Below are 15052 nucleotides of genomic sequence, written 5' to 3'. Positions count from 1 at the left end.
ATAAAGGATGCCATTATGTGTTGAGCTTCCCACACCGCTTTGTGGCTTGTGACACCCTGACAAAATGTAATACCTGTGCAGTGTTGCTTGATAAAGTCCATGGGGACAAAATTAGGTAATCATCAATGAAATTAAGTGCTTGTTTTAAAGAAAGAAACCTTGTACAGGAAATGACTACTTTCAAGAAATTTTCTGTATTCTTTCACATCAGGAAATTGCGTTGATACAGCCCTTTTTGCTGTGCACATTCAGTGTGTGGATATCATAGTAATCAGTTTTATTCTTGGGCTTCCCATCATGTTCATCATTAATAATAGTGTTACAAATGATTTGTAGCTTCTGGGGAAGAGAGGACAGTGAGCTAATGTGGAACAATTTACGCTGATTCCCAGCAGAACTGAACAAATTTCAGGCTAGCATTGTGGAAATACCTTCACTTATAGTCGTTAATAGGAAGTTTTAAATTATGATGCTTCGTAATGAAGGCATTGCTGTTTTTGTATGTGTTTTGTCATGTTATGCTGATACCCTTGTTATGATGATCATTTTTAGTTCCTTTAATACAAAATCACTATTTTCCATTTACCTTGTTAAATTTTTTTTTAACCCGCATTCCTTTTCAGACAATATTGCAAAATGCTTTAATTTGCATTCAACTTGGAATGAATTACTTCACTTTAATTGGGTATCACATATCACCTTTATCATCCACTCTTTGCAAACACATTTAATGATCTGCATTTAAGGTGTTTGTACTTTTCAATCCTACATAAAATCCAACTTTAGTTTCTGTGTTCGGTTTCATGACACATTACTGAAATGTTTTGAGCTAGTGGGTTGTATCATTTGTGTGTATCACTTCAGTTACATCGTCCTGAATTGAAAGCAGTTCCATTATATAATGTGTTATAAATATAACACATCAATATATAAGGTGAACAAAGGGAAACTACTAGAGGAGAAAAGGTTGTTAGTTGCCAGGAGTTAATTTAAAGTTTACTTTTCTACAACCTTATGTGGCGCAAAGCAGTGGAGTTGTAAGAAACACTTCTGAAATTTGGACAGAGTACCAAACGATTTGAACTCGGAGAAAGGGTTGGTAATATAATATTAGAGTTGTTAAAAGTATTTGATTTGGTGTCCAGAATCTATGAAAGAAAAGACCATCAATTTTTTTCAGAAAAATAATACTGTCTTAAGTGACGGGTAATGTGGAAAGTATTGACTCTCATCCTGACTTCACATTCTCGCACATTGCTGGCTAGAACAACAAGAAGAAAAATTGAGAAGCACTAGACAGAAATCAAGTATCAGCTCCTTGGGCCAAAGCCAGGATACCTTTGTGGATCTAAAGAGAAACTGCAGACAGTGTAAGATGTAATAGGATATTTCAACTTCTGACAATCTTTTAAATTCGAACAGAGGTGTAATATACCAAAGGAACAAGTAAACATGAGGTTTGTATGTAATCCCCATTGGATTGAACTTGATTGTCAAAGAAACAGCAAACAATCTAAAATAAAATTTCAGAATAGATGAAAGATGCAAAAGGAATGGTGCTATCATTCAATTTTGTATTCAGCATATCTGTTCTCAACAAATCTAACAAAGATTTATTGAAGGAAATGCACAGTCTGCTTAGCAAAGATTTTGGGATAAAGGTGAAGAAAGTAGAGACCAATAGTGGGGAAGTATAAAGAAGAATAGTAACATCCTAAGCATCAAAACTGGAGGAGAAACAGTAGACACACTTAAAGATTTATTATGTCGGAGGAGCAAGATTTGTGTGATGTCAAAGCAAGGAAAAGTAACAGTCCTCTTTAGATGAATTGCTCTGTGGGTGCTGTGTATTGATGTGGAACTGAAAACATTTCAGAACAGTGTGTCTGAAACAGCACAGTATGGAAGTGAAACTTAGATTTTAGGAAAATAATAAATAACATGTGTTAATTTAAAACATGATGTTATAGAAGTTTACTAAATATTATGTGGCCAGGTAAAATGAAAAATGAAGAGCTCAATGAAGATTAATGAAGAAATATGTGTAAATGTCTTACAGGAAGAAACATTGGTTACTAGAATGTCTGCTATGGCAACTAATCGTAGTTAACTTGAAACTGGGAGGGACAGTGGAATGAAAAACATAGAAGCAAACGAGAAGACATAAATCAGATTTTTATGGATATTGGCTGTAAACAGGAAAGCCTAGCACGAAACAGGAAGAGGGTGAAAAGAACACATCGGGGAAATAGTGACTACATGTCTGTCTGTATTGAAAAGTTACCGTAACCACAAATGCCTTAATAAGTGGTGTGTTGCTGCAAATTATGAACAGAATTTTAATTATGAAGGGACTTTCAGGTTGTACAGACATACAACAGTGGCTATAGCTATAAGATAACTTATTAATGTTGTCATTTGTAGTTACAATTCACTTGTAAGTTGATGGGCTATTCCTTGTGTATAGTTTAGGTATCATGTTGTAACTTTCTTGATTTTCTTACTTAATTGTTTTTCTAAATCACCACTATCTAATACTGAAACGCATTTGTAATTTTACCTTATGTGTATTTCAACTCTTCTTTCATTTATCTCTAACACTGATTGTTATAAGAATTCATATCATCATCCTGGAATGCAGCCATATAGCGCAACTTGTAGTAAGTTGAAATCTCTGTTGCCCATTCTTTTTCAGTTGATGTTCCTCAGAATTTTGATATCCCCATTCTATTCTAGATATTTTCCTTCATTTATCATCAGTCTTGGAGAACCTTGTTTTGAAAGCACTTGTTTCAAGTGTACATCATTTTTGAAAAGCTTCTTGCAATTTATCCTGTAGTTGATTGTGTAATCAACATCTAATCAAACATTATTCACAAAAGTTATTGAAGTAATGAGTTGTACACAGAAAACAAGTATCCGTGATTGTAACTTGTTCCAGTCTTTGTAGGTATTATACTTTTTGAATGTCTTTGTTACTGTTGATATAATACTTGTTTCGATTTACCTTTTCCAATAACTGGTTAGGAAAGTGTCTGCTTTGGCTATATGGGCTTCCAAACATGTAGCATTGATATAAACGTATTAGAAATTTGTCATAAGTCCAATTAATGGATTGAGCTTTTATTTCAAATTTAGTCTTCCTGGTATTGAAGGAATTGGATTGGAAATTTATACTAAACCTATTTCAATTCAAACATTAGTGGCATTTCTTCAACTACTCTAAGGTTATCACATTGTTCTCTCTCTCTCTCTCTCTCTCTCTCTCTCTCTCTCTCTCTCTCTCTCTCTCTCTCTCTCTCTCTCTCCCCCCCCTCTCTCTCCCCCCCCTCTCTCTCTCCCCCTCTCCCTAATCCCCTCTCTCTCTCCCCCCCCTCTCTCTCTCCCCCCTCCCCCCCTCTCTATCTCCTCCCCTCTCTATCTCCTCCCCTCTCTATCTCCCCCCCCTCTCTATCTCCTCCCCTCTCTATCTCCCCCCCTCTCTATCTCCCCCCCACTCTATCTCCCCCCCCTCTCTCTCTCTCTCTCTCTCTCTCTCTCTCTCTCTCTCTCTCTCTCTTTCTCTCTCTCTCTCTGTGTGTGTGTGTGTGTGTGTGTGTGTGTGTGTGTGTGTGTGTGGGCGGCACATGCGCACATATGTGCTTAGAAAAGACAGCAAAAATGTAATTTGAAAAGAAGAGGAAGTGTCATTTCAGTTTTGTATCGGTGACTTAGTTTTTCAATAGATATTATATGTAAAGTTGATCAGGTGCTCATAAGTAATGATGAGATAAAATTGATCTTTTTAATATGTGACATAAATTTTGCTAGGTGATTTTCTTTCAAATATTGCATCAGCACTGACACCATCCCAAAAGTGTGTTATATGTAGCACCATGTAGCCAAAGTGGACAGTAAGAATGTTAGGGAGAACATTATCCCATTGTGTTTCCTTTTGTTGTGCTTATTGTGCGTTCCTACAAGGATGGTCTGCGTCTTCTTCCCCACTCAAAGGCTACTATGAAGACTGGTGGCGACCACGAAAAGGTGGGTGTTAATGTTGGACATTGTTGATGGAAATGTTTAAATGGCTAGATGCTTTTGGTTTTAGATAATGGCACATGATGAACTGTGTATTATTTGCCATTACAGGTTGTAAAATAAAAAAAATAAAAAAATATCTTGACAACCTTGTGTGTGATGCCCGTGTCAATTTATTGTGAGAAACTGAAAAACTGTGTTGCATTTTTATTAAATTCTTTAAGGACCCAGATTATCTATCATACATGATTGTCATACATGCAAATTGCTAGCCATTTAAACAATTTTAAAATAGTAATAAAATTGTAAACCTGTTCCGTCTCAAACTGTATGTTGTGGCTTCATCCTAAAACATGTTGTGTATAACATTTCTATTCTTGAACTGATGCACACTAAAATTATCATACACACATGTAAAACTAACAAGCTTAAGTGTACCCATACTTGATAAATAACTGTTCTACAGGTAACCTCACTCTGAACTCTGTTCCATTTTGAAGTTAAGGTTAGAGATTAAAAGAAAATTAGAACTTTAGTTTCAGACCAGCTAAGTATCTACCTGTTTGGGAATATTTATCACATTTATAGCAGTATTTACATGTGTTAAATAAAATTTCGTTGTTTGACCCTAAGCCCACACGCATGTAGTGCTGCCATGAGCGAAATGCTGCAAGAAACAACATTTTACAAAGTAAATTTGGGAAATAATTTGTTGGGCTGTTCATATTTCTCCTTCCCCTGTTCCCACAGTACATTTTAATGAGAGCATTTGAATAAATTTTATGGTGGCGAAAATAGTGATGATGTCCATGCTTGGCTTCTATCATGGTGTGGGACTAGGATCATTCGTTACCAATTGGTTATAAAGATACAAAACACAGATGTTCATCTGTATTATAAAAAAATTTTAGTACACTTGTTTGTTTTCTTTTTCCTGTCCCCCATCCAGCTCACGCATTCGACTATTACGGTAAGTTTTGAGAGTTGATTTTTTTTTTTTTTTGCTTTGGGTATTAGTAGTTTGCAGGGAATGTCAAATTTGTGTTAAACTTTAAATTTCGCTTTTGCCCCTATACTGCTCTGACCCTTATCTGAGACAAACTGCAGCTTTAAGATTGCATACTATGAATGCTTTGTGCAGTTACCTTTATGCAGATTGCTAAATTTCTCTCTTGTGTAAAATGATGTGTGTACACAGTTTGGCATTCCCATAGCAAAATTATTCCAGAATTCAGTGTTTGCTCTCCACCCAAAAAGTGTGTCTAACATTAAATTACAAACTATAAATCGCATGTGTGAAATCATTACACAGGTCATGTAGGACACACAGTTGTGCCCATTGCAAACCTGTTGTACAGTCCTAATGCAGCTTTATTGAACTTCATGAGCCAACAGTATGGAATCAGGAAAGGATGGATTCTCATGCATGTCTGTCTGCATGTAATAAGTATTAAGTGGGTTGTTCATCGTATGAATTTTGCTGATATAAAAGCTTTTGTGAAAACGGGGTTCCCAGGATGTGCTGTATTACTTATGTAGACCAGTCAACATTGAGATCAGTGCTGCACATCATCTGAGAAAGTGTGTATTCCAGACATGTCTGCCAATTGATTCTATTATCTTAAGATGTAATGTTCATATTTTATTTAGTTTCTTCTCCATCTTTATGTACTACAGTAGACAGTTGTGCCCTGAAGTGTTACTTCATCTGCTCGTATTTAAACTTTGAAGTGGTAAATACAGAAAATGCAGCACTTGTCACAAAGCCTCAGCATATTTCACTCTGTGTTGCCACACAATTTACAAATAATATATAAATTGTAAGCTTAATTAACACTCTAATGTATAACACAGTATTTCATTTTTATGTTATTTATTTAAAGAACACACACACACACACACACACACACACACACACACACACACACACACACACACACCTTCCTCTTCAATTTGTAGACTGATAGTTTGTCCATTCATTGGGAAATATAGTGTCATCATGTTTTTCTTAGTGTCACTATTGTGTTCTTTGATTCACTGATCACTCTTGTTACATTACTATGGTTCTTGATGTAAAATTTGCAATAATTTTGGAAACCATCTTACTTATCATTTATTGTATGTTAGTTAATGTTAGGGAAATGATTTATCTTAACTTAGACCTTCTTAGTGTTGAATTCTGTAATATAAGTTTCAAATATGTATCTTGCAATTACTTTTTTTAGTTAATATGACTGATATACATATTGTAATCATTTCCATTTTTCATGTAATTGTAGAGTCCATCAGTGAAATAATCTGAAGGACTTGGTGTACGTAGATGATGCAAATAGCTATTGGTTGAAGTTTTCTGTTTTGTCAGATATTTCCCATTAAGTAAATAAAATTCAGGGAAATAAATTTATTACTGCCAGATAAACTGAGCTTGGCTGAAAACTATGTTTATCAATAAAACCACATTGTACACCAATGATTTCTTTAAGTAAATTGTGTAGTTCTTCAGCATTGTGGTAAAAAAATCAGTGCATTTCTTAATCTTAGTATAAAACTTATACAAGATTTGTTCATTGTGATGTCAGCATCCTTTTGAATATTGCCGTTACTGCACACTCAATAATAAGTACACAAGAAGTGTGAATAGCATACTATATGAAATTAGTAGACTTCATTACTGTGCAGTAAAGATGAATATAAAGTTTTGTGCATTGGGTTTGGCAATTCTTGTTGAATTAATAGTAGATATTTTGTTCCAACAGCTTATCTACAAAATCTTTGTGTATTGAAAAAAATATAGGAACTCATTAAAAGTAGAATGATTGGAAACCTCATTTATGCAACATAATAATAATAATAATAACCAAAATAATTCAAAACACAGAGCTATATCTCACTTTGTATTTACATCAAGGTATTTACTGATATTTGGAAAAATACTGAAATCATTTCTGAATTTGTCCATTGTCCTGTTTACACATTGTCGGACATATCATAATACAAAACAAGGTTTAATGATGAAATTATGAGAGAACTGAATGTGCATAGGAGAGATGATAAGCACTGTAAAAGTGGCTGTATGACAAACATTCCAAATATAGATAAGCTGTTTTGTGGCTATCAGTCTCTATAGCTGAATCTTCATGTTGCAGTTCTTCAGAGCTATATGTTTAATGCTTAAATTATTTCAAATATCTCCAAAATTTGTTGCAGTGGCAGCCACTTCCCACATAAATAAGGTATAAAAAAAGTGTGATTACTACTGTAGATTCCATGTTCCTAGATCTCTGAAAAGCATTTGACACAGTGCCTCACTGCACATAGTTAATGAAGGTCGGAGCATATGTAATGGCTTCTTAGATATGCGAATGGCTTGAAGATTTATGAAGTAATCCAGTGTGTTGTCCCTGACAGTGATTGTTCATCAGACAAGGATACAATCAAGTGTGTCCCAGGGAAGTTTAATATGACTGTTCTTGTACTCCATAAACATAAATGATCTAAAAGGCAGGGTGAGCAGCAGTGTGCAACTGTTCGCAAATGATGCTGGAGTACATGGGGTGATTGACTATATGAGTACAGGGCGAGTTGGACACAACTTCTTTTTCGTGTGGTGAATGGCAGCTTGGTCTAAATGGAAAAAAATTCAAGGTAATGCAGATGAGTAGGAAAAAACAATCCTGTAATGCTCAAATACAGTATTTGTGATGTGTTGCTCAACACAAACACATTGATTAAATATCTAGGTGTAATGTTGCAAAGCAATATCAAAGGAAATGAGCATGTAAAAATGGTAGCAGGGAAGATGAATGGCTGACTTCTGTTTATTGCGAGGATTTTAGGAAAGTGCTGCTCATCCATAAGACACCTATACAGCCTACTTGTGCTATCCATTCTCAAGTACTGCAAAAGTGTTTGGGATCCCCATTGGGTGGGATCACAAAAAGACATTGAAGCAGTTCAGAGGCATGTTGCTGGATTTCTTACCGGTAGGCTCAATCAACACACAAGTGTTATAGACATGCTTAATGAACTCAAATGGGGATCCTTGGAGGAGTGTTATAGAAACAATTTAGAGGAGTGGTGTTTGTAGCTAACTGCACACTGATTGTGCTGCTGCCAATGTACATTTTGTGTAGGGACTGTGAAGACTAGAGAGAGTAGGACTCGTATGGAGGCATATAGTCAGTCATTTTTCTCTAACCCTATGTGCAAGTGGAATAGGAAATGGCTGGTTGTTACATGGTACCCTCGACCATACACCACACAGTTGCATGTGGAGTATAGATTTAGATGTAGAAAGTGACTATTATAGAGCCACTGGAGTACACAGAATCCAGGATGAGTCTAGTTGCTCAGTTTGTTTTACATCTAGTTGCATTGTGAGCAGATTGTTACGATGACCATTTCACTTTACTTGTAATACAGTGTGTAACTGTTAGTAGAGGTACTATCTAGTTTGGAACTGAATCACATTGCCATTATTATCCTACAGAACACCATAGTGGCTCCAGTTAAGATGCAGTGATGAGACACTGGACACACATTGGGGAGGACGGTGGTGTAAATTCCCCTTCAGTCATCTTGGTTTGGAATTTCCACAATTTCTCTAAACTGCTTGAGATGGATGCTAAGATGGTTCTTTTGAAAGGGCATTTTTGGTTTACTCGCCCAATCCAAGCTTGTTCTGCCTCTTTTCCTTCCCTTTTCCAGTAAGATTCACAATTTACATTTTGTAGATGGTACTCAAAAGTGCTGCAGAGGTCTTTGGACTTACTGTGGCTGTTGTGATAGGTTTCACTGGAACTCAATAGTGTTCTGCTTGCTCCACTTCCCCAAGAATTGTCACACATCATCCTCAATCTAGTTGATTGTGTTTCACATTTTAATAAGTATTAGGAAATGAAGCTGTGCTACTGATTAAACTGAAAGTAAACCAGATTGAAAATGCAATTGTTTCTAAAAGGAATTACATCACTGGCATAGATATTGAACTATCACACAAAGATTAGGACTTGTTTGTAGAGTTGTGAAGAAGCCAACGTCAGACACTCTGCATACATTTGCAAAATGATTAATTAATATTGGCATTTTCCCTTTTTTTAAACATGGTATTCTTTTAGCTTCATTTTCATTCTAAAGAAGTGAAAAATTGTAATTCCCGTAGTAACTGCTGGTCTGCTGAATAAAGTGTGCCTACTGACTGAAATTCAGAAAACCGGAAAAAAGATTTGTACAATATTGTTTCTAAAACAGTATTATGTATACCTCACAAGGTACTGTATAGCACTTGAACGGTATTTTCAACCAGTATTTGAGATTTTCTGTCCTACCTCACTTGTTCATTGAACAAGGGAGAGTCGCTGTCAGCCTACCTGTGATACCTCAGTGCACCAAAGGTTGCTGAAGTGTGTACTTTGCAGAAGAATTGCAGATGTGGCTGGAGGAGTGTTGGGAATGCCTGGGGAAGTGTACACTGCTGCATGACCTGTCAAAAGTTCATTATATACTTTCCACCACAAAGACTAATCTAAATGCTTAGGCTTGAGGAAGCATTTTCTTTATAATGAATATTGCAGTGGTAGCTTAGTATAGTTAATAATATAACACTATAATAAAACATTTGTGTCAGACCCTTTCCTCCTACAAAACTTATCACTTGTGATGTGTTAATCCATTTATGAAATGAAATTATTCACAAAACATTTCCTAAACAATTGAGAAACTCAGGAATACTTATGTAAAGGATGACAAGAATGACAAAATGTCATGTTCAATACAAAGTGAAAGAAGTGACATGCATATTTTTGCGTTACTCTCTGCGTTCTAATATATGGTTTCTTTTTCCTCAGTTATTGGTTTATTGCAGCAACTCGCACATAGTAATTCTATTTGTACTGCTCGAAATATACCTAAAGAAATGTCATCAATAGAGGAAAGCTGCTCACTTTTATTTTTATTCAGGAAAAGTCACAGAAATTCACCCAGAACCCTCAATAGAATTTGAGGGAAAATTTTATCTGTGGGGACGTAACTCTGTGGAGTCACCTGGAACAATATTGCTGCCCTGAGGTAGTTCAATTAACCTCTCTGGACCTGCAGTTAATTTGCTCTGATCCACGCTTGTGACAACGTGCTTTGTACGTGGTAGGACAGCAAAAGATATTTGTATGGAATCATACGACCTTTTAGTTGGTATTATACATAACTAGTGTCCTGAGTACCATACTTCCTACAGATCTATCCATGGACTTAAGTCTCAGGTGACATTTCCTGTGACTTTTCCTGTATCCTGAATGGCTGGAATGGAAGTACCTCTGTGTTTGTTTCCTCTCTTCTACCAGGAGCCCCTCGATCAATAAGCTGCCAGTTTTATGTTAAGTATGTTCCCATAGAGTACAATTCATGTAAACAATGCAATATAATTATTCAGACAGAGGCTTCTGTTTGTCTGGGCAATCTAACACTGAAAAAAGTAGTATTCTGCATTCTGATAGTTGTATGTTGTTTCTCTAATTCGTTTATGCTCTGAAAGTTGTGTGCAGTCCTTTATGCACTATGAGTGTTGCAAGATGTCTTCTTGATGTAGTAAGAGGACTAGTGGACATATTGTAATGAAATGCTATTAGCATCTTGTTTCAGCAGGTGGATACTAACTGGTCTGCTGTTGTAATAATTTACTTTTAATTATTAGATAGTCTTCTGGCTTCAAAGTGTGAGAAATGTGTGCTTTCAGAACATTCAAGTGTTTTTATTACTTGCAAATGTGAATTAACTTCCCTTAAACTACAAATTTAGATCATTTACTTTCACTTGCTGGAATCTGTTATCTGTTGGTCTTTTGGAAACTGTTACCTAGTATTTTAGTCAAAAAGGGCAAATCTTGGAAAGTTACGTGACTGAATATGACAATTACATTAAAAGTTATGAAAATAAATAAAATGACATAAATAAACTAATGATTGTGTAGTAGTGTTATTGTTACTGTTATGAAAACGTAAGTAGAATTTATGTATGTCAAGGAATGGAAATAGTTAAAGCCATGGTATTAATTTGTAGTCTGGTACTTCTTACTTGGAGCTAATCTTAGATTGCTTTAAATCTTTTTCTAAATACTAGTGATGCCACTACTATTTCTTTGAGTATTTAGAATGAATGTAGAGCTGCAATTATAAAAATATTTAGATAATTAATGTTGATGCAACACTTTTCATTTAAAAGTGTAAATAAGAAGTGTGTGTTTAATGTCTTATTTAGCAATTGCTAGAAGTCAGGCCCCAGCAAATAATATCCTGAATGTTTTTAGATTGTAATATATCCACTGAATAAGCTATGTGTGGAAATAGAAGATTATCTTCAAGAAACTAAATGTAAAGTTCATCTAGTATCAAAATTATAGGTGTCTACAAACTGTTACAGTATTTCATTGATTACAGAGGGTATCCAGAACATAAGTACTGTCAGTGAAATAGAACTGAAGTTTGTTATAAAGATGCATCACATTTTGTATTTGCATATTGAAGCACTGTCACCATTTATGACAAATTGTTTGACAGCATTATTGTCTGCAAATATCTTGCCAGCAAGAAGAACTGCAGTGTGAAAAAAAAAAATTTACATCTTGTTTCTTGTTAAACCTAGTTTACACGACGACAGTAGGTTGCAGGCAACTGTGCTACTGGCCACAGCGTGTTCGCGCAACTCATTGGTGAAACTAAACAGTTTTGGGGTGTTCCAGCTTTGGCGGCACTAGTTGCATGAGTTTTGAGGTTATGTGAGTTCGTAGAGTGTAGACAAACTGAAATATGAAGCGGGGAATGGAGAATAACGTTCGCTTTTCTATATCTATGCTTTGCGTAGGTGTTTGTGAGATTTCAGTAATGCTGATTACAAAAATAAGCAACATACTGCTGCTCCTGAGACCGTCATGTGTGATCAGAACATAGAAAGTTTGACAATATCTGAGCTGCAGTGCAAAATTTATTGAATTAGGAGCACATATACAAATGCATTATGAAAAATAAAAGCAAATGTAATTCTAGCTGTAGAAATGCTCTTGTCTACAAGGCTAAAATCCCATCATTCGAGTTGGCCGACTCTTCTTCTTCTTTTTAAAATGTCACAGCAGTGCTCCCCATTGGCATATGTTTGAATTTTGAAATATTGCCACTACAAATCTGTCTTCAAGAGAGTAGTTTGCAAACCACTCTCTTCTTATTGCGGCCTGCTTCGAATAATTACTGCAGTGAATGTTAATAATCATTACTGTTAATAATTATTGTTGTTAATGAAAAAGCATCATCACCAACTAAAACCACATCTTATAGTATGCCGAGTGTTCTCAATTGTAATGCATGCAATGTGATATTTAATTTCAGTTCTGGCGACGGTGCTTCATGCATTACAATATCTTTATTCCTTATCACATAATTAACTCTTATTTAGGAGAAATGTGAACAGTTCTGGTGACATTCTAAGATGATTAAAAGAACTTCTTGGGTCTTCCATTACAAATTATTTCAGTATGGATGCTGAGCAACCAAGCTGACATCTTTTCTTCACCCAGTCATGAATCGAAACACGTTTTCTTATTTTTTTCCTTATGCAGCGATTCCATGTAACAAGCTTTAACTTCATCACAATTTGTGCAATGTGCAGCTGCCAAAACTTTCATTTCAGACACGACTCAGGGACCCACAAAACGACGAAACTTAAGTGTGTACTGGTTTCGCTATATCTACAGTCAAATATGAAACCATTTGTGCACAACTCATTCTACGCAACTAGTGGCGCAACCCAATGTCATTGTGTAAACTAGGCTTAGATATTGTGATACAGCTATGGTGTCTTGATACAACGAGTATGTCAACGTGATAGTTATGTTGAGACATATTCAGAAGGTCTCCATGTAAACTTCATGAGCTGTCTACTTCTGTTGCATTCTGTGTTGAGCAGTGGAACTTACGTTCTGGAATTTTGTCGTACCTTGCTGGGTGATAATGACAAGCTTACAAAAAGAGAAATGAAGGTATTCTGCTAGTAGTGCAACAGTAAAGGTGTATGAACTTATCCATCAGAGCGTACTTATAGTGAGTCAAAATTAAATGAAAGACCAACTTAACCATGGTCCATAATGCAACTGTAAAATTTAACTTTTGAAAATGTTACTGCCCCACTTTGTCATTTGCTCTTTCAATGGGTGTTTTATTGTGGAAACACAGTGAACAGTTAAATGTCGTATTTAGCCAGAAACATCTGCCCTGATCTTTTTTGTTTGAATTTTCACTCATTTTTATTAGTGTACCACAGATGTTAGAATGCAGTATCAGGATACTTGTGTTTTACTTGCTTGAGGCAGACCTGTAGGGCTGTAGCAAAGTGTGTATGCTGCTGACTAATCAGCAGTCTCTCTTTATTGATTGGCGACTCCATGTCTCTCTTTAGATCACTGTCCCTTGTGTTGGTTCACTGATCAATGAAAAGTAGTGTGAACTTGGAACATCCAGAATATTCTTATTATATTGGATAAAATATTCTCTGTATAAGACATGTGCCATGAATGTGGGAAATCCTCTCAGTCCTTCACATCGTTGAGAATCATTGGTGTAAGGATGAGTGACATACTTGTCTTCTCCAGAAAGGTAAGTCTAGAAGAAGAATGATGTGATAGTACTTCTGTTTACAAAGGAGATTAGTAACAGACTGAACCTTTGATTCAGTGTGAGGGATATTGCTTGATTAGAAACTGACAATATCAGGTTTCCTTTGGCTTCATTAAAGCATGTCAGAGCAATGATAAGAGTTTTCTTCAAAACTGCAACTGGTCAGTTGCATCAGCCTTGCGTAGTATGGGATGTGAAACTCCCAACTTGCTTCCCCTCTCACTGGACTAGTATTGTGCATAAAAAATAATTTGTATGCAATGGATGTTCAAACTATTTTTTGAAATAACCAGTTTTCCACTGTTAGTAGTGTCGTTTACTGATATAACTCATGAATGTTTTGGATGCCATCAGTAACTAACTCTATACTGGGTTTCTCAGGAGAGATGGTCTACATTCAGGGATATTACAGGGATGATCATTCGAAGAAAGAAGTTCAGTAAACATTGGCTCTAAAATGCATACATTACAAGCTAGGAGCACTTTTTCATCCCCACCTGCAGGTCTGGGGGTTAGAATAGGCCCGAGGTATTCCTGCCTGTCGTATAAGATGATTGAAAGGAGTTTCACATGTTTCAGCCTTTATGTGATGGTCCCCTGTAGGGTTTGACCTCCATTCTTCAAAATTTTCGTGCATTGAGATCTTTAGCCCACTTTCTTGTCATCGCATTGCAGTCCTGCCCATTCTCCATCTCTTGGGTTAGCACACCTTCCTGGGTGTGTTTTCCACCATGCACTATGCAGTGTCGATTTCTGCATCAACAATGACCATGGACTTCTTTGCAGCTGATATCCAGCACGGTAGCCAGGCCGTTGTGGTGCGGCCGCCATGTACCCTATTGGTTGTAGTCTCTTGACCACACAGGGATCACTCTGCTGATGCCTGCGCCGTTAACTCCCCACATATGCCAAGGGGTAGATGCCCATCCCCATGGGGCATTGGGACTCCCGGCAATGGCCATCCTGCCTGGTGGCCTTTGCTGCGGCTGGGTGGTGCCTGTGGGAAGGGCCCCTGGTCGGAGTGGGTGGCATCAGGGCAGATGACACACGATGAAGCGTAGTCTATCATCTCTTGCTAGTGGTGAAACACCAGCAGTCTCTAAGCGATCACGAGCTCAATTCAAGAAGTATGGCCCCAAATCATTCCCCTCCCTGGCCACACCATGGGAGGAACGTCAGGCTAAGGATGGCATCTGATCTTATTCGCCCCGGTATCTTGAATGTTCGAGAGCTGATGGGGAATCTTTCATGATGATGAAGCCTCAGTTTTTGTTGAGTATTTAGAGGACAAGTTTGGGGAGGTGGAGGGCTTGTCCAAAATGAGATCTGGGTCAGTCTTGATCAAAACAGCATCCTCTGCCCAGTCACGGGAGTTA

General features: G+C 36.7%; 1 protein-coding gene across 1 annotated transcript in view; it reads left to right on the top strand.

Annotated features, from left to right (window-relative positions):
* The window catches only part of LOC124622490 (cytoplasmic dynein 1 intermediate chain-like), a 198877-nt gene that overhangs the window by 101610 nt on the left and 82215 nt on the right, over positions 1–15052 (top strand). The window contains 2 exon segments of the mRNA XM_047148204.1: positions 3964–4026; positions 4970–4990. Coding sequence (XP_047004160.1) covers positions 3964–4026; positions 4970–4990 — 84 coding nt within the window.

This window comes from Schistocerca americana, chromosome 7 (genome assembly GCF_021461395.2).
Source record: "Schistocerca americana isolate TAMUIC-IGC-003095 chromosome 7, iqSchAmer2.1, whole genome shotgun sequence".
NCBI lineage: Eukaryota > Metazoa > Arthropoda > Insecta > Orthoptera > Acrididae > Schistocerca > Schistocerca americana.
The sequence above is the reverse complement of the archived record's forward strand: the minus strand, read 5'-3'. Positions and strand labels throughout refer to the sequence as shown.